Raw genomic sequence first — 20,950 nt, forward strand, 5'->3', positions numbered from 1 at the left:
ATATAAAACTAATATGTAGTTTGATTTTAATTTACTGATTACAAAATCAATATTAATACCAATAAAAACAATATTCAAAGATCTAATATAGTGTTTAATTGGTAACCTTTTAAAATACGTTTATTTAAAGGATCAATAAGTTTACCCGGATCGTATCTAAATTTTCGGGCTCGGTAAACAACATCTCCGTAAAAATTAAGATGTGATATCCCGTTAAAAATAAGTTTTCTACAGGTACAACTAAACTTCCAAACCAAATCTTTATTTTATATCCTTTTTTTTCCTGTGTGTGTTTGTGTAAAACTGATAGTCAAAATTCTGTTTCAAAATATATTTTATGTTTTTTCCGTCGTGTATATGCATGAAATATTTGCCACTGGAACTATACCAACAACCAATCAACCATGTAAGCATCCAATCTAATTAATCAATCGATAACTTTAGATCTGAAAATGACGTGAGTTTCCCACATGATAATCTTGTTTATCTAATTGTAGTTCAACAGTCGAAGCGAAATCATGTAAAATTTAATATAATGATGGCATATTTAAAGGTTGAATGTATTTAAACTGATGCTGGTTTCAATGGCGATTATACCATAAGTCTCATGTTATGCAGTTCGCTATACACGTGTAATAGCACAATATGATTTGTGAGGAATTCGACATTGCAGTCTCTGTAATAATTATTTTATTCTCCTTATCAATCAATCAGTTAGTATGAGAATCTTCGCAGGACATCAAACTGTGAAATTATTGTGTGTCGATATGCTCATTAGGGTCACTGTTTTAAACTTTAACATCTGTTACAATCTTGAGGTCAAATTTGTTAAAGGGTCCTGTCTGGTGAATGTTATCTTAGTGTAGTGTCAGCAGACTGTAAATTCAATAATTAATTTTGTTCACGGAACCATTGATACTAAACAAATACGGTGTAAATGTAATATAATTATTATGAGTATTACACTAAATAAAATAAAACTGTATTTTCTGTACTAAATATATAAAACATATTAAATTGTTTGGCCTTGGGAAATCACTCAACTATCTGAAGAATAATTTTGATCCAGGACTTTGTCAGGAAGCGATTTTTTCGTGGAAAGTACACCAGCTGACAAGCCACTACGCTCAACTTGAACAACACAATTGACAAAAGAATGACAAAGCGAAGCTTCATCTGACGGCCCATGCGTGGCAGTGGACCAGCCCCCGCGTGACGGTGGGCTACAATGTTTTAAGGTGTTGAGTTGAGGTTGGATATGTTAAATGAAAAATGCTTGGAAAATGACTGAAAATTATGAATGATAAGTGAAATATTTGAAAAGGTGCCAAGAAACTCTGACGAAATAGTGATTAGAAATCAGATGAGTCTGAGTGACCCCCAAGTATTTAGAATGAGGAAACCCCCGGTATCACCTTCAATAAGTCAACGAATAACACAATAATAAGGTAAATAAAAGAAATAATATATACATACAAAGCAACCATGCAGTTCTCCTGTCCATAAATTCGAAATTGACTATAATATAATCAATGATAAACAGATTCAGCAAGCTGCTGTTGTGCATGTTTTATAGAGGTTGGTTGAATGCGAATATAACGCACATAGCAATCTGAAGACCAACGACCTAACGTTTTAATTATGTGATCCTCTATGTTAGCTTGACCAGCTGCGGTTCCAGCACCTATTCTAAATGAATGACCTGAAAAGTTTTTAGGATCATAACCGCATAACTCTAGAACATGTCTGATTTTTGTTATAAAAAATTCTCTTTCCATGGCTAAATTGCCAATTGATACAAAAAGAGGGTCAGTGTTTTGATAAGACGATATACACGTTTTCCTGAACTCTAAATATTCTTTTTAAAACACGATAAGGACAAATATGACTATCAATTTTGTGTAACTGAATATCTTAACCCTTACGAAATGGATCAGTTTTTGACTGTTTCAAGTGAAGGTTAGCAACATTGTCTGTGAATGAAATGTCTGATATACATAAATTAATTGCAGGTTCAAATTGTTCGGATTTGATAACAGTTATTTCTCCGCATCGGAGAAAGCCAAAGAAAGAAATCACGCTAGCTGTTTCTATCATGAGGTCAATGAACTTTGAAAAAACTCCTTATTGTAATCTCTTTATAATTTGTTCAAGAATATCAAAAGTGATCGGTAACCTTACTCTCTAACGGGTGTATCAGTCAGATGTCCGACGCATCCCAGTTTGAATTATGTGATTTGGATACCATTAACTGTATCTTTGAATTAAATATAAATAGTGGTCTTTGTAAAGCTTAATGCTACAGTAACCAATGGGTCACATATTTATACAACTGATCTTATAGACAAATATGATTTATAATAAGTTGATTAATAATTACTCAGTGACAAAAACAAAATGACAGTTTTTAAGATGCCTGTTAATGTAAATTAATTTGACAGTCAGATAAAACAATGTAAAAAAAAAAACATTACATTGACAGTTAATTACGTTAGATTTGTCTGTATATTCGGAATAACGCAGGTATCCGAAAAAATCCCGTTATAACTTCAGTTTAATGTTATATAAGTGCGGATCGAAAATATCTCTCTGTAAAAGTTAATTCCTCTATCGTAGCACACTTAAGTTGGTTAACGCATGTCATACTATTTTGCTAGATGAATAAACAGATCTCCCTAGGATATAGTGCATGTCATACTGTGTTGATAAGGTAATGGAAAACAACGAACAACTGTTTATGCTACCAATTTCGTGAAGCAACAACCTTTCAACATTGTTATTTTAAGTAGATAAACTATGATGTATAAATGTATTATCAGGAAATATGTCGATTTCAAGCGATCTGTTTCTTTTATAGTATCTTTGTGTCTAAACCTTGTTCAATGATTGGTGGTAGTTCTTTGCATTCAAGTAAACTCATCATTAGTATCGCAGATCCGGTAGGTTGTGTGAGCACCCAACGTTTTTCTCCGTATTCGAAATATGAAAATAAATAAAATAATGCTCAAAACCATTTTAAATTACATATATCAATAAATTTGTAAAACATGATCATCGTTATCAATCTATATATATTGTATGACTGAGACTATTATTATCAATTTGCGTTGTGATACCATACTATCCATAACGCCTTCTTTTCATTATACTTATTGTTTTAATTGCAAACAACATAGAGAGACGATATAGATGATTTTCATAAGCTAGAAATATCCTCATTTATTCAACGGATTTATTTATCTTAGATCTGTACTCCTTAACCTTTCCTCATCTGTAATGCATATTTAATTGTCCAAGACAAAATTAAATTGATAGGGTCAATTGCATGTGTTGAGAAATGATTCTATGTATATTATTAAATGAACTGAGGTAGACTTCGGAAATGTTTATGCTGCAGCTGTGTTTATCTTTTATCACTCCTCATTGGAAGTATTATTATTTACTTATGTCTGTGTATTATAACGGTCTCTATAGTTGTGATTTTTCGAGGAGAATAATGTTGTTTGTGAGAAAGTCCGCAGTCGACGGAATATTTACATGAAGAGGAAAGTATAAAAAAAAAATAATAATAGTGAAATGTCATGCGTATATGAACCGTAAATGATAAAAAAAAAATATATAAAATGAGCTGTACATAATTAGAATGTTTATGTGAAATTGAGTTAATATTAACTAGTAGCTAAGATCCGAACATATGCTGTAGAGTGTTATTCCTGCTAAGCCATAGTATAATAAGAACTTAATAAACGTTAAGGGTAAATGCTTACAAATAGTGTATGACTACAGGACGTGCTTATTCCGAAAAAGTTTAGCAAGAAGTTCCCATATGGTATAGTAATTTTTTAAGGAACGTGGAACAAAACTATAGTATACAACCTGATGCAACTTCTCTGTTCATAGTTCCATATCTTACATCGTATACAACATCTAAATAATGTATGCCACTTCTCGGCCATGGGATTACAGTACACATGTAAACGATAAGAAAGAATATATAATATTAACATTTCAATATGTATATGTATGACATACCGAGATGATATATTACGAATGTATTCAATAATTGTAATGAGTTTAGTCTCTTACTCAAATTGTAGATACGTGTACGTCCCAAACAATAAAGGCTAGAATAGTACTGAATAAATTAAGATATATTTAGTCAACAGTAAATAATTTTTAAAGGTGCATACCAACGATAATAAAACGAGAGAATAATAAATTTTCGAAATTATTGAATATGAGTATCCAAATATGTTACACTCATCAATTGCATTGAAACTGTATAAGCTGTTTCTTGTAAAATCAATAATGAAATTGTATGTTTCGATAATCAACCAATGAATATGAGCATTTTTTTTTTTTTTTTTTTTTTTTTTAACTATTCAAATAGGCAAGTTATATGAACGACATTCAGACTGCCCTCAGAAAAAAAAAATGTACAATAAACTGACCTATCTTGGAAAAATAAACGTATACCATTTAAACCATAGAACTGTCCAAAACTATTGTATGACTTCACCCATATCTTTAAAACCGTATCCACCCGTTCCGCAGCAATAGACGACGAGTCGACCAATAAGTCGACTATGACCGACGATCAATCCCATATTATCCATATACGTTATGTTTAATGACGAACGGTTCTTGTATATTACATATACTACTACACATTGTTTATTCATTAAATGAAAACTTTGTAAACGACTATAATTGCACTCGAGCTAATATGAATAAAAACACAAAAGCTATCCATTTCACTATACTAAGTAATAATAATGTACTTGTGAGACATGTCCAGCAGTGAATATATGAGAATGTTAACGCCAACTGCCATATCCACAACATATTCCGCAATCTTACAGTCAACAAAATTGTAATATAATCTTAAATAAAAATTGATGTGCAGCTCGTGTACATCTGCAAAGGTTCCAGTTAAAATGTTGTGTATAAATATAAATATTTGAAACTAGAGTGACAAATCAACAAAGTGAATCTCTCTGTGTGTAATAAGTCCATTTCTAAATGATGGTAACATGGAGTTGAAATATTTCAATAAATACAGAATAAAATTGTTACAAAAATAAACATGTATATCTATTGTTTTGAGAATAAGTTTTAAAAGCTGTTGCCACAAGGAGCAATTACTAAGACTGTGATTCAACTTGTGTTTCACGTGACACATTTATTATTAAACTGCAAGCACGCAACTTTATCTAACCTATATGTTTTGTGACCTCTTAACCGATATTTAATGTCGAGTAACGGGTTATGCAGAAACGGGTTAAGAAAAGTCATCAGCACCATTTGACAGCTGGGAATAATCAACTCGTCTATAAACCATGATTATACAATTCTATAATCTACCAATCTTTGAAGAATTTAGTAAAGATTTTAAGTAATTTGTGGTAACAAATTCCCTGACTTAATAATTTACCAGTAATACATAGATTACGTTCATTGAAACCCAAAACGTCACAACGAACGAGTTGAGCTATATATACACCGTAAGATGGTGCCAAAGGAACATCACCGTAAAAAAAGAATATTAACAATAGGGAACGAAAAAATCGTCCCTTTTGTCGTAAATTTTAGTGTAGCGTTTCCCGTGTAAACTGAAATATCTAAATCTAGGAAAGGACAGTCATTATCGTTTATACTTGATTTATTTAAAGTAAGTTCCTTTGGGTAAATGTCGGCAGTATATTTAGAAAATTTTTGATTATTTAACGACAAAAGGTCTGCTCCCGCGTCCGGCAGTTAAACCTTGGATAAAGATGAGCGTGCGTTTAGCTGACTGGGATGCATGCATACGTAGCTTTGTTAGGTTTAAAACTGGACATTAAACATGGTGACCGGTGAACTTAGGATACCCTTTACACGCTTGAGAACCATTGACGCAACTACATACATGTATCTGAAGGGTCAATAGATAACCAAACCCTATCCAACATTCTCTTGTTTGCCAATGTCAGTACAAATGTTCTGCCTTTTATTCAGGCTGACCAATCTTGCAGTAACTACCTGTTGTATTAATTGTGTATTTGTTCTCGTCCGGAATATGCACAACACGTTAAGTACACATCAATCAATCAACCAATGAATCAATCAATCAACCAATTAATTAAATCTCCCATATAACAGTTTTGATATAATTAGCAATTATTAATATTTGACGGAAATTATTCAATAACTATTGTATTACTTTGAATTGTATAGGCATGATTAAAAATGATTTGTAAGTTAATTCAAGTTTGACACTCATAATGGCCATATTTCACATATTTATCAAAAATGTTAAAGAGAATATTCAGAAATTAAGACAGAGGGCATCACTACTTTTCTTGCCGTATTAGATATTTGATTATCAGTTCGTATCATATATATCTCTAAAGGATAATACGTCACATGTTTTAAGATAATTGGGATACATATTGTTGTAATTTTTTCGTTCACTTTTGATTGCCCCTACATATTTTCTTATCTTGTTTTACAGTCATTGTCATAACTACAAATAAAACGCACGTCTCCAGATGCGGGATTTTCTCGCTGTGTTGAAGACCCATTGGTTGCCTTTGGCGGTTTCTGCTCTTTGATCGGGTTGTTGTCTCTTTGACACATCCCTCGTTTCTATTCTCAATTTCATAATCACAGTATTTTTTTTATTGTATACGTATTGCTTATTTCCTTCTTGTACTTTCCAAAAAACAAATTGTACAGCTGACGACGAGATGCTTGACGACTTCATGTAAGTTCCGCTTTCTGTTTCTGAAATAAAAATTTAAAACAGAAAAGTTGCGTTGTTTTTTCTATTTTGTCTACTGCTTTAGCTTTTAAAGACAAATAATGATCTCAACAATCAATAACAAAACATTCTTAGAAAATAATAGCAACAGGTTGTTATTTATTATTTACTGAAAGAGTGTGGGAAGGGCCTCGGCTTTCTTATGAGCTATGAACTGTTTTTTTTTTCGTAAGAAGTATCATTTTGACTTTAATATGAAGAACAGCAACAAAAGGAACTGTTATTTATCCAATGATTGTGTCAAATGTTTGTAGGGACGTTGTCATGCACTAATGTTAAAATTTATGTAGCTTTATCCATAAATCAATAGAATGTTATATTGTAGAATCTAGAATCTTAACTTGTCTTCTTTAATGAAACTATTGCGTCATAATCATGTTGAAGTTGGCATATTTGACCAAATACGGCTTTTAATCTACAGATTTTGACAACCTTCATCACGAGGCAAGGCCTTAACCAATCAAATAATGTACATTCACTAACATCTTTGTGTTCGAAATCTAATGGAAAATATTTTCTAAATGGTACGACCTTGGCTCATTTTTAAATATTAATAATAAGATAAAAAAAAATGAGGCAGGTTTGACAGTATGCATCGAAATCAAGATCTGTATGGCCTTAATTATACAAGGCATATTAAACAAAAAATATACTGATATCTGAAAGAATAAACTTGTGAACTTTTGAAAGATATGTTTTGAATTTGATAGATACGTTATATTTTTTGATTTTCGAGTTCAATGAACTTGGAACGTGAATGTTTCATATATTCTCCTTTGACTATGCTATTTTCAGAATATACATATTAATAGATATAAGAAGATGTGGTATGAATGCCAATGAGACAACTCTCCATCCAAGTCACAATTTGTAAAAGTAAACCATTATAGGTCAAAGTACGGCCTTCAACACGGAGACTTGGCTCACACCGAACAGCAAGCTATAAAGGGCCCCAAAAATGACTAGTGTAAAACCATTCAAACAGGAAGACCAACGGTCTAATCTATATAAAAAACGAGAAACGAGAAACACTTATGAACCACATCATCAAACGACAACCACTGTACAAAAGGTTCCTGACTTAGGAATTTAATTTTAATTTACATTTGAAATTTTCTCCATTTCACCTAAGACTTCCTAGTCTGTAACAGGTACTAGTCGGATGAAGAAAGCGCCAATAAGCACTCGATACTTAGGTTCTGTGGTCATGGTGGTGGAGACTCTTTTTGGGTTAGACAAAATACAAGTTAAGGCTCCTTACATTTTGATTTGAACAGTTTACGTTTGTAATACTAGTACTTGAAGTTTCAGAATAAATAATTTCGTAAACATTAGAAATTCACTTGTTTTAATTTTTGCTGTTAAGGCATGTGTTATTTCCTGTAAATAGGTATATTATTCATTTTAAGTTTGTATGAACATAATTTGTGCTGTTTATAAATATTTTTCTTATGTCTGATGACGTCAAATAAAAAGAACACGATTTTCTCGCAGATCATTGAAAACAAAACAAAAGTCTGCTTAGATATCGTTTAAAATTCATAAGGGAAACATATGTTATAACTGTATCTCATTCGATAGGATATTTCTCTATTCTCAGTAAAATGTTGAATATTCCAAACGCTCGGCAAACTTTCGTTTACGATTTGAAACTTGAAGAGTTTCGACAGGAGAATATTATAATATTACATCTGTTGAAGTGATAGAATCCATATGTTTCTGTTTTAATGTATCATATTGTTTTTTATCTTTTGTACGTTTTAAAACATGACACAAGAAGGATAGTGGTGATAGCATGTACATGTCCTGGATTCAAGATTGTTTATCATAGACAAAAACAAACCTTGATTGTTTTGTGGGTTGTTTGCATGCAACTTTCAACAAACACTTGTCTTAAATATCAATTCATGGTTCAACATGGTCTAGATCCATAACTTCAGAAAGCATGTAAGGTTTACAAATTGATTAAGCCCAAACTCGTGTAGCATAAATGAAACAGGGGTTGTTATAACTTATTTAATGGTTCCATAGGACTATCATTATCTTATTAAAAATTGTGCTTTCCTGTACTTACTGTTATGCAGTTTGCTCTAATATAAAAAGAATTGTTTAAATAGAACAAATTATTATCTAATGAATATATGTCCATCATTATGCATCTCAAATGATTAATATAATCAGTTATTATCATTAAATGAGACTTTGTCTTCTTATTTACCTCCCGAATTTCGTGATCTATCTACTAGCTACATTTGTGTATAACTACTTTTGTACATAAGTTTTGTAATAACAATAATTAAAACAGTATACTAATGACAGTTTTACCTAACGACTATGACGAATAAAACTGTCAAATGTTTTTCTATTTATCAAGATGATTTAAGTGAAAACAAAAATATTCTTTGGTAAATTAAAAAAAAAAATACTGAAATATTCATGTAAACACCTAATTCATTATTTGAATTATACATTATATACATCAGTACATTAAAAGTGTTTTTTTTTGTCAATTACCAATGGTGCGGTGTTTCTTATAGACATGAGTTTCTCTCTTAAGATGGGAAAATTGTCAGTGTAATTTAAAGAATTTTCGCGCAATGGATACCTTAAAAAAATAAGATTTGGCTAAATTCATATATCTCAAAAATAGCAATAGGCGCAAAAGGACTGTAGCCAATATATTTTATGTTGTCAGCTTAATTACAGAAGACATTGTAAATCTGAAAAACGTACCTCTATATAGCTGTCCAAATGTTGACAAAACAACCTTATTGTTATTGTTTATTTTACACAAACCTCAGACACCAAACGATGACTAAAGCTTTTAACTAAATGTAAGTTATAAAACGGTGGTTGAAAAGAGATTTTTCATTATTGATATCATCTCATAAAACAAGCAACTTGTAAAACATGCATTACAACAACGTTTCAATTTACCAGTAATTGGAATTTACGATTTTAAAGACCACATTGCACCAATCGAATCAAACAATGTCTTAGATTAAGGGGAGGGATGAACGTTCGCAACATGTGTTATTCCAACACATTCTATGTTTGTCTGTCCCAAATCAGGAGCCTGTTATGTAGTGGTACTAGTAGTCGTTTCAGCTGTTGTATTTGTTTCCTGTTTTTTGTTTTATCATAAATTAAGGACTTGTTTTTCTCGTTTGAATAGTTTTATATTTTGTCATGTTGGAACCTTTTTACCGTACTATATGGTATGGGTTTTGCTCATTGTTAAAGAAATGGTATATCGTGGTGTCTTTTTGACAATCAAACCACATCTCTGTATTATGATAATGTCATTATTAATGATAACTAGCTGCGTATTTTCCGTTTTTCATTAGAATCATTTTTTTTCTTTCCATCGTTTCGACTTTAATCCTGTATCCATATCAGGAGGCGTAATACAGGAGATTTGCAATAGGTAGTACGGAAGATACTATGGTCGATTTATATTCTTACAATGTATACACTGTTTAAAAAAAAACTGTGTCCTTAAATCGAAATTTTTTGGTGAATTTTTTGGTGAATAAATTGATTGCCTTCGTTCCATTAACCTTGAATATGCCGTATGTGAATTAAGGGATCATCATACCTTGACTCACACCTAGGATTTGACCATGACGGTACAAATGGAACAGTTTATTTTAATATCGATGCATACATTGTATATGATCATAGTTGTGTTGAAGTTGACCTTTAGAACGTTTAACTTACGTTAATGTTTACTCCTGATCGATTCAATATATCTGTGTCACAAACTACAACGGATATGTGAGATTGTTAGTAGTCAATGTCCCATCAAACTTTCCTTGGTTATCTCTGACGAGTTTATTAACAATTTTATATTCTTGAATCTTACGTTTATTTAGAATTTATCAGCTAATCTCACTTACCTTCAATAATACACAAAAAGTTGACGGAGGTATATGAATATTCTCTTCTCCTGACATTCTAATACGGCAGTAGATATGTATAAATACACATGTCCGATCCCAACAAGGCATTTAATCCCATGTTTCGTGCAGAGGGAATACCAGTCCCTATTCATATAAAAGAACTTAACAAAAAATCTTCTATTGGTCCGAAGGTCCTGCTTGCAAAACAAAAAGACTGTCGCTATCCTTGATACCCTCGTTTCGTGTCGTAATCCTAATTTTGTCTTAAACCATTTTGCAGAACCTATCGATTTGATTTATTGACAAATTGCTCTCGTCCTGAATATTCATAAAAATTTGCATAACGAAATTCAGCAAACAACAATCAATCAATCTGAAATTTATCTTGTTACGAGTACAACGATTGGTGCTCCTATTGGACATTATAGGTTTATTTTCGTAGACGATCTGAGTTCATTTTTGTCTGTTTATTATGATAGTGTCACTTAGACATAAGTGTTTTCAATTTTTTTTTTTGGACTCTTCTTTTCTTGACCCTCGGTCATTGTCGATCCTTTTTTCAACGTCGATAATTATTAACCATATGGTATTGCTTCACTACTGTTTAATATTATTTGCTATGAAAGCAAGCGGGATCATAGATTAACTTTGTCTTACCTCCAAAAACTGTTGTAAAACATGATACACTTCGTAAAACAGTTGTTTTGGAATTAAAACCGGATGTCCCATTTCCAATATTGTTTACAAGCTTGCAAGTTTTCCGTCATCAGGATACATTCAACTTGCAGTTCGATTTGAATCTAGGTTATCTTGGACAATGATGATCAATACAATTTTAGAAATGTTATAATAAAAATAATGAAAATAATAAAAAAAAAGAAGGAAAACTGCCATTATCATAATAATGAAATGATTTCTGTGTACGTAAGAAGTTGCTACAAACATGGTTCACACTAAGAGTTCATTTAATGCTATTATCTACTTTAAAATATGAAGCCTTTTTGTTATAAATATACAAATGTATCTACTATAAATACATATTATTACTAATAATAGACTGCACTTTCTGTTATTAATATATATATATAAGTATATATAACTCAAATTAAACCTTTATTTTAAGCTCTGATATTTTAACCATCATATTTCGTTTTACAGATAAATCTGCTTTACATCCATTTAAAATTATGTCATCGATTACAAATATTGACATACAAGTAATAATGGAAAAGTAAAATAATCTTTATCAAGAGTCGAGTACAAGACAACAATATAAAATAAGGTGAGAAAAGAACAACGACTTAAACGCACACAGGACATAAACACACGATACACAACGCAAAACACATAATTGTGAATAAATACACATGCACACATAAAGCTCAAAATTTTATACGCGCATATCGTAAGTTAGCGTGTGCATTATCATAAGAAACAAGCATAAACAAACAAATAAAGCAAATAGTGCAAATACGCTTTTGACAAAAGATAATGGAATAAATCAAGGTAAATTTACATATTCTAATTTAAAGTATAAGACTTTAGTATGTGAAGTACGAAGAACAGCTAGATAAAAAAAAATGAAAATAGTATGAATGATACCGATTGATAATGTCAAATCTATATGCAAATATATTGGTTGTTTATTTGTTAAGTAGAACAAATTTCCGTTGTTTAATCACATATACCATACTGAATATAAATCCTAGTAATTGTATGTGTTTTATAGTTCGCATATCTGAGAAAATAATAGTTGTTATACCACACAATTGTTTTATAAAAAAAATACAAATATTTAAACAAGACTTACTCCTATTACAAAACTGGCCGATCCATCCAGTTTCACATCCTTCTGAACAAGCCGCTGTGTGTTTATCGCATGTGTTATTTAAACAGTTCTGTGGATCACAACCCCAGACACAGGAGCCGTTTCCAGGATAACAATTTTGGTTTAAACATTTAAATGGACATTCATCTTTACAGTTTGTTCCCCATGCACCTTTAATGCATCCTAAAAATTATACATATAATAGTCAAAATAAGGCTTTCTATTAATGTCTCATATAAAATGCGCTCAATCTTTATGTCATACTTTTACTTATATTTGAATAGAAATATCGATTTATTTGTTCGTAACGATAACAAATCAGAAAGAAACAAGAGATAAAAGTGTAAGTCAAACATACGATAGACAGAACATGTAAACATACCAAAAGCTTTTCCGCAAAACTGTCATATCGTATCATATAGACTCCATATTCATGCGCTGCTAGAATGTTGCTACATAGACATTGAAAGTTAACAATTGGGAAACTGAAATCACCTCTTTTGTCTTTTCGTTTTTTCTCAACTGACCCTCACTATCAATTTCTATATAAGTCAAAGTACGATTCATCCCTCCCTTAGCCAAGATACTTGTTTATACGTTGGCCATTCTTTTTTGCTAGGAAACAAAGCAGGACCACTTCTATCAGTTTGTATTTTCGTTTAAAATTTGAAATACATGTGTAAAGGGTAGAGAAGGTTTGATACGATTGCAAGAGGAAAGCGACTTTGATTGTATGTACTCTTACAAATCTTTAGATTTTTTATCTATCCGCATCTGATTCAATCCGTTTCAAGACATGCTAGAGTAGAATGTTTCAAAATAACTTTGAACCCCGGCCTTGATTGCTGATAAAGTTGATGTTAACAACATTTGTAAACGGGCAGGTAGGGAAATCTGCACTGTAAACAGATAATATGACTTCGACTTATCTACAGATTTTGTTACAAATATTAAGCATGGGTGTTTTAGGTTTAAACAACAGTTAACTTTATCAATACACTGTGTTTCTTTACTGTACACCGTTAACGTAATAGCGATGTTCGAGGTCAGATATTTAATAATTCAAAACATGATAAAATGTTTAAGACCAACAAAAAAAGGACCAAACGTTTACGGAGTAGCAGGGACTAAAAATAACTTGTGCCCTAAAAATATTCTTTTCAGGGGCCCAGTTGAAATTTTAGGGCCGAACTAATTATTATACCAATGAAAACACTTAAATGTACTTTTCATATAATAATAAAACTTTTTTAAGTTATCCTGTATGTAGCTTTCGAGTCTGGTAAAACTTGATAAAAAGTGATAACTTTATAACATTTGAATTATTGCCACCATGAATTTATCATAAGATTTGAAAATACTGATTTAAGTACATTTCCTACAAAAATTGTCTCCCTTTGATTTGAACTGCCTGATGACATTTTGCTCTCGAGGGTGCTCCGAATAACGGAGGAAATTACAATCACATACATATATACATACATACATACATCTTTTCACAGATTGATTGGTGTTTAACGCCACTTTCAGCACTTTTGAGCTATTTCGTGGCGGTCAGTTTTTATTGGTGGAGGAAGCTGGAGTGACCAGAGAGAACCACCGACCTTCGGTAGGAAAACTAACAATCCTAGTCAAGTAGGATTGGAGTCGAGCTCACCTGCCACGTGCGGGATTCGAATTCACAAACTCAGTGTTGGCAGGCTAGTGATACACTTACACCACTCAGCCACCAATGACTCTCTTTTCATTGAAGATTGGATAGCAAACTATATATTTTTATATTTATTTACTAAATTTTGCGTTTAATTTTTTCTTTGATGATTTTGATAATATAGCGAGGTGTGGACAAGTAATCGTCGAATCCGGGCTTGCAATGACTCCCTGGAGAACTGGAATGCATCTCTGATGCAGTGCAAATTCCACAATTAAGTCGAAAACACAAAACAATAATGAAATAATTGTAGAAGATCTAAAAGAGAGATAAAAACATGGGTTTAGAGAAGGGGTATATGTCAAATCGTGACTTCGCATCGAAAATGTAGTTTTCCGACCGGGTTTTGGATATTTAAATGAAACTACTGGTTTCTGGAAATTCTCTCTTTAATTTTCCTGCTGTGATTAGGCAACAAGGTTTCTGTTTGGGAAGAGTCTTTGTCTATATCGGGGGAGGGGGAGGAAGAAATGAGATTCACTGCAAAATAGTTTACAGTCACTAGCTTGGCAATCAGGATGATAAAATATATTCACCAATCCGAAAATCTGGTCGCCTTGTGCGACTGGGTAACCGTTAAGTTTAGTCTCTGAGTAGATGAATTATAACTGTCAAAGGACTCAAACTGATATTCAGATGAGCATAGATTATCTCATACTATATTTTGATATATAGCTTTTTCAAGGTTGTCACGGTACTAGTTGAAAAACGATTCAATGATGAAATGTACTAAAGAAATCTTAGGTGGAACCTTGTCAGTCAGGCTTGTGGTGTTATGTAGTAGCTTTAAATCAATCATTGAGAAAAAAATGATCATTTATAATAGTTTATTTATTAAAAGTAGAAAACAAATATTCAGTCATTTTGAGAATGTACAAACCATAGAGTGACATAAATCCGTTTCCTGCATAATCAATAGTTTTTGACAACCTTTTGTTCTATAGTTTATAGCTTGCCTTTAAATTCAAAATTTCCGTCTGTTGCTTTTCCAATGTTGAGTTGTACATTTGTAGACGATAGTTGATAGCTTTTGGTACATATTGGTTTAGCTGTGTTGTAAAGTTGCTACGTCATATACATCCACATCCGTGTCAAAATATTTTCGAAACCTAGTACATCAAAATTTCAGTCAAATAGGGCTTATGAATTTAAATTAACAAGATGATATATAAGTTGAAGGTACTAACTACAGTGTATAATACGTTATACAAACTCACCATTGATGGCAACGTAACACAACTCAACAATAGGTTCGGTGATCACACTTCCTTCATCAGCTCCTAGGTTATCATAATAAACGGCATATTTACCAAGTTGATTACACGATATAGTCTGAGTGATGCTGGGAAAAGAAGGAGGATAAGGATCTGCATAGCAGAGATAACCGTTTGGTGGAATAGTTGATGTATTGGTCACATATAATTTAAATCCACTCATCCGGAAAGCGACTATAATGAAGAAAATAAAAAAACCTTTCATTTCAAATTATCAAAACTATTTTTGAAAACTTATAAAGGATACAAAATCGATGTCAAACAGTCATAAGAGTTTGAAAAAGATTCTTTAAGAAATTTTATCAGGTTTTCACTGTAATTATCTTTTCCGGGTTTAATTTGTCTTAGTGAATTATCATAACAATTAGTTGAAAAATATCCAATAGTGTATGAACACTGCTTATGTTCTGTTTAATATTTGCAGTTTACTCAACTGTCGATATTTAGAGTTTAGGTTGGCATGACTACATATCGGAAGGTTGAGGTTAGAGTGTTGGTTGGCATGACTTCATATCGGAAGGTTAACATTGAGATTGAATTCGGAAACTGTGGGTATATTATTGAATGGCAATATGTATTATTATTTTTTTTGTACTTAAGTTTTGTCTATTATACTGTAATTATAGTCTACGAATTTTTTTGTTTTGTTTTTTTTTGTGCTGATTATTATTGGGCTTTGTTTGCTTTGTTACCTTTGATCCCAAAAAGAGAAAGGATAAATGAATGAAAATACATTACGCTCATGTACCTGTCCTCAGTTAGAACTTCGTCTCAGATAACCTCTGTATAAACTTAGGGTTCCAAATGGTTAAGTTGAAGTCCCCCTTCAAATATTTTACAGACGCCGTCATGATTCAGTTGACCGTTATAAAATATGGCGACGGATATGTTCCAGTAGTCGTTACCACAATCAAGCCCTATTTTCCTCAAATGCGAAATCAATGAATAAGACTTATTACCGACTGTGCACTTGCATGAGTATATGAGTATATATATACTTCTGTAGTTCGCGTAGTTGGACTGCTGTTCCATTGTCTCCTTTGCAACTGCTGTTACATGTCACCACTTTTATTGAATGCGATATTCAAACAACTAGTAAACAATTCACAGGGACAACAATTAAACCATATTCCAGTCTAGCTATACCTGATGTATATTTTCTGTTGTATGCGCTACATTTTTTGTAACTTTGATTGGTCGCAGGGATGGGGAAGTCGTAATCTGTAATCGTAATCGATGGTAATTGGTTACATTTTCCCAAGTAATCGACAGTAATCTGTAATCGTCGAATTTTCTGTTTACATGAAATCGGAATTTGATTGATTACAGCCAAAAATACCATGGAATCATCGATTTCTTTTCGATAACTTTTATAAGCAAAAAAGGTTGATAAAATAGAACCTAGTTTATATGCAAATAGTCAACTGCATGTACCCTTCAGTTTGTGGTGCAGATAATATAGAATTTAAAAACATGACTTATTTTGAGTATTTTTCAAATGATTTATACAGATTTGTTTTTGTCTGAAAGCCGCCTTATTTTCAACAAGTTTTCTGCCAAATTTTACTGTATTCAGGCTTTTTTAACAAATGACTTACAATGCTTGGACATAGTTAAAGACCTTTTATGTGAAAATAGGAAAAAAGACAAAGTTAAGTTCTGTACATTCAAGCCTTTTTTTATATGCACATTAAAAAAAAGGCTTGACTGTATTAAAATTCCTTAAAGCATAGTTATCAATAAAAGCTTGACTTTTAGCTTGGAATAGATAAATATTTGTTTAAGAAGTTAAATCACAAAAATACTGAACTCCTAGGAAAATCCAAAACGGAAAGTCCCTAATCAAATTGCAAAATCAAAAGCATAGTGTTATGATATACGGATTAAGAAAAGATACAAAATCAGTTTGGCAATGCATCAGTGTATTGAATTTCTCGATCAGTAATAGATACATGTACTTGTATCCCATTTTGACACTGAAAATATATAATAGTGTTTATAAAATTACATGGAGAATGAAATATTTCCAACTGCCTTCTTGGCTTCACTAATCAAACGATCAAAGACTTTTAATGAATGACATACAGACATTGTTTTGATTTAATTTATGTCTAATTAAGTATAATATTTAATTTATATTGCCCGAGAATATATATTTTACTCCATTGACATCTTCATTGTCTATCATTAAGGAGATAATCCAAACAAAAAGATAAATCCATGCATTTAATAAAATTGAAGTAGTCATTTATCAAATTAGTAAGACAAATTTTTCAACAATATTTGAATTTTTAAAAGAAACTTTTTTTTTACAGTTATGAGCATGATTATCTAAAAATTCAATTATATCTGTCCATAATGAGTAAAAAAATAACTTCAGTCATTCCGCTAGCAAATTATTTAAAATATGGAGCAAATGACCACAAATAAATTGATGTTACTGGTGAAATGGTCAAAGTCATTCCAGGTTCTTAATCACCACTCTTTGTTGTTGAAAATCCATATGTCAGGAATGTTGTTAATTAATTTGGTTGCTTGGTTTGAGCTTCCATCTATAAAACAACTGTTTCAAAACCTAGCATTTGGAAACAATACTTTTGCAAAGTACTAAATGTCCATTGTAAATACGTTGAACCGCATTCAAGTGTTTAACTTTCTCACGTGATTGTATATTTTTTTTTATCATTTTGGAGCAAGCAATTGACAGTAATCCAAAAGTAATGTTATATGATTAAGAAATCGATTGTAATCAATTACTTACAAAAATCAGACTGAGTGTAATTCATTATTAATCGATTACAAAAAAATTCTACGTCTACAATATAATCGATTAGCTTTGACAGTAATTGCGCCCGTCAATGATTGGTCGGTTGCATCATCAATATAATTGTGTTTAAAGTTGGTTCTAAGTGATCTGTTAGCTACACAGTAGATTTTTCATGCTATAGTCCAGAATTGCGTCCATCATACCATTGTTGTGGCAAAAAAAGAGTTAACATTTTTTGTCGGACCCTCTTCACATTTGTAATGAAGATTTCTTTATATAAAAATCTTGGATTAGATAACCAATAAAAATTGAAATGCAGACTTTTCTTAGTATTGATTTGTATTGTTGTCTCCTCAAAGGAAATTGTTATATTATATGGTTAAAAAAATAACTGAGTAAAATAAAAATTTGTACCCTAAAGTTGCATTTCAAATATAGAATAGAACTGTTCTCAATTCTATTTCACTCATAAAACTTTAAGGTTGAGAACAAGATTCTATCGATCATGTAGATATCATACTAATAATATATATCTACTAAAAAATATGCAAACTCTCAGTACCCAAAGTAAAATGAAAATCCCGCAAGTAGTCTGTACTTCAATAACAAAGCAACCAGACAACAACACAAGGCCACAAAAAAATGGAAAAGGAAAAGACATCTGATGATATGCATTTGTGCTGATGGACAATAACAAAAAACATATTTTCCAGTCATGATGTTTCAGCCTGTGTGCAATTGTTTTTTCTGTTTTTTTGGGGGGGTTATTTTGGTAGGCATATCAAACATAAATATGATTAATATGTACATCTGTCTTTATGTCATGTCTCAGCCTCCGTATCTTTGGTTTTCTTGTAAATGTTTTACACGATATATGCTTATTAATAGCTCTAAAACGTAATGAGAAACATATCTTCATTTAGCCTATGTAGATGCACATGATTAAATATAAGGTCTGTAATTTTGTTCTCCTTTAGTAACATAATTAGGAATGGAATTTCTAAATTGATGTTCGGAATAGCAGGTTGAATAGTCGATGTATTGGTCACAAATGTTTTAATCAAAATCTATCCAGTCTTTTTGCATCTGCAATAAAGGTATTTCGTTGTATATTATACTAAACTTTTATCAAGTTCTTCGCACTCATTAAATTGCAGGTTCGTAAAGTATGAAAATTTGATGCTCCAAGATTTATGTAATTCTCACTTGAAATTAAAGCGTTTTTTTAAGACCTTTTAAGAATTTGGCTCAGATTTTTTCGGTGACTTTTCTTAAAAAATGTTGACAAACAAAATATACGAGCGTATGTCTTCCTTTACTGTTAATGACCGTTGATGTATGAAATCTAATCAATCGCAGGTATCAGATGATTGCGTGAGTTCATATCGACATGTTAAGTACTTTGCGATTTAATTAACAACTGAGGGTAGACTATTCTGTAGTGTTGTGTTGATTATTATTAATATGGTTGTACATGTGTTTTGTTGTTTTTGTTGTTATACTCTTATTGCAGATCAAGTCCTTTCTTTTGCCAATTTTCATTGCTGGTCATTCTATGTCAGCAACCTCGTCAGTGGTTATCTCTGTAATATCTTAACATTTATTTTCATTTTTAGCTCACATGGCAAAAGCTTTTCTCATCACTTGGCGTCCGTCGTCCGTCGTCGTCGTCCGTTAAATTTTATAAAAATCCTCTCCTCTGAAACTAATTGAGATATCTAGTTTAAAAAATGTGTCCGATGACCTCACCCGCCAACCAAGATGGCCGACATGGCTAAAAATAGAACTTCTGGGGTAGAATGCAAGTTTTGTCTATTATTTTGAAAATTGTCATAAATAGAGAAAATCTGACAAGACAAAAATGTTCAAAATGTTGAGCTGTACCAATTGTTCATTGACGTCAAAACTGTCGGGCTACTTCTTATAGGAGTTATTGCCTTCAAATGACAAATTTTACCATTTTTTTAGGGATTTTATCTAGAAAACTATAAAAGATAGAGAGAAACTTTTAGTTTCAAAAATGATCAGCAAGACAAAATCTGAAATTGTTAGTTGACTCCTAATTAGAGTTATTGCCCTTTGATGACGATTTGTATTTATTTTTTTTTTGCGTTTTTGCCTTATACAAATGTATCTAAAAAATATAATAGATAGATTGAAATTAAATAAGCAAAAATTATCAGCAAGACAAGATCTACATTGAAAACAATGGGGAGGAAATTTTCCGACTACTCCTTATTGGAGTTATCGCCCTTTAATGACGATTTTTACAATTTTTTTTTTTCGTTTTGGGTTATATGATAAAAATTATAATAGATAAAAAGAAACTTTAAGTACCAAAAATGATCAGCAATCAAAGATAAAAAACAAGTCAAAATTTGCCGATATAGTTAGTAGACTGTCACTCTTCATAGGAGTGATTACCCTTAAATGAGGATTGTTTACCCTCTTTTGTGTTTTGAGCAAAAAATAAAGAAGATAGAGAGAAAATAAACAGACACGATCAGCAATACAAGATCAACAAAAAAGAATTTTTTGTCATGAATTCTACAATGTTGGAAAGAGTCCATTGTTGATTATGCACATAGACCTAGGTGAGCGACACAGGCTGTTTAGAGCTTCTAGTATGAATTATGTGATGACAACAGATTTTTGATAGTCACAAT

General features: G+C 31.6%; 1 protein-coding gene across 1 annotated transcript in view; it reads right to left on the reverse strand.

Annotated features, from left to right (window-relative positions):
• Positions 1 to 12,347: 12,347 nt before the first annotated feature.
• The window catches only part of LOC127718329 (uncharacterized), a 29,314-nt gene continuing 20,711 nt past the window's right edge, over positions 12,348 to 20,950 (reverse strand). Inside the window, exons 4-5 of the mRNA XM_052224347.1 lie at positions 15,461 to 15,691; positions 12,348 to 12,715 (exon numbers count right to left, since the gene is read on the reverse strand). Coding sequence (XP_052080307.1) covers positions 12,348 to 12,715; positions 15,461 to 15,691 — 599 coding nt within the window. The remainder of the gene's footprint in view (positions 12,716 to 15,460; positions 15,692 to 20,950) is intronic.

Source organism: Mytilus californianus, unplaced genomic scaffold (genome assembly GCF_021869535.1).
Source record: "Mytilus californianus isolate M0D057914Y unplaced genomic scaffold, xbMytCali1.0.p SCAF_1, whole genome shotgun sequence".
Classification (NCBI taxonomy): domain Eukaryota; kingdom Metazoa; phylum Mollusca; class Bivalvia; order Mytilida; family Mytilidae; genus Mytilus; species Mytilus californianus.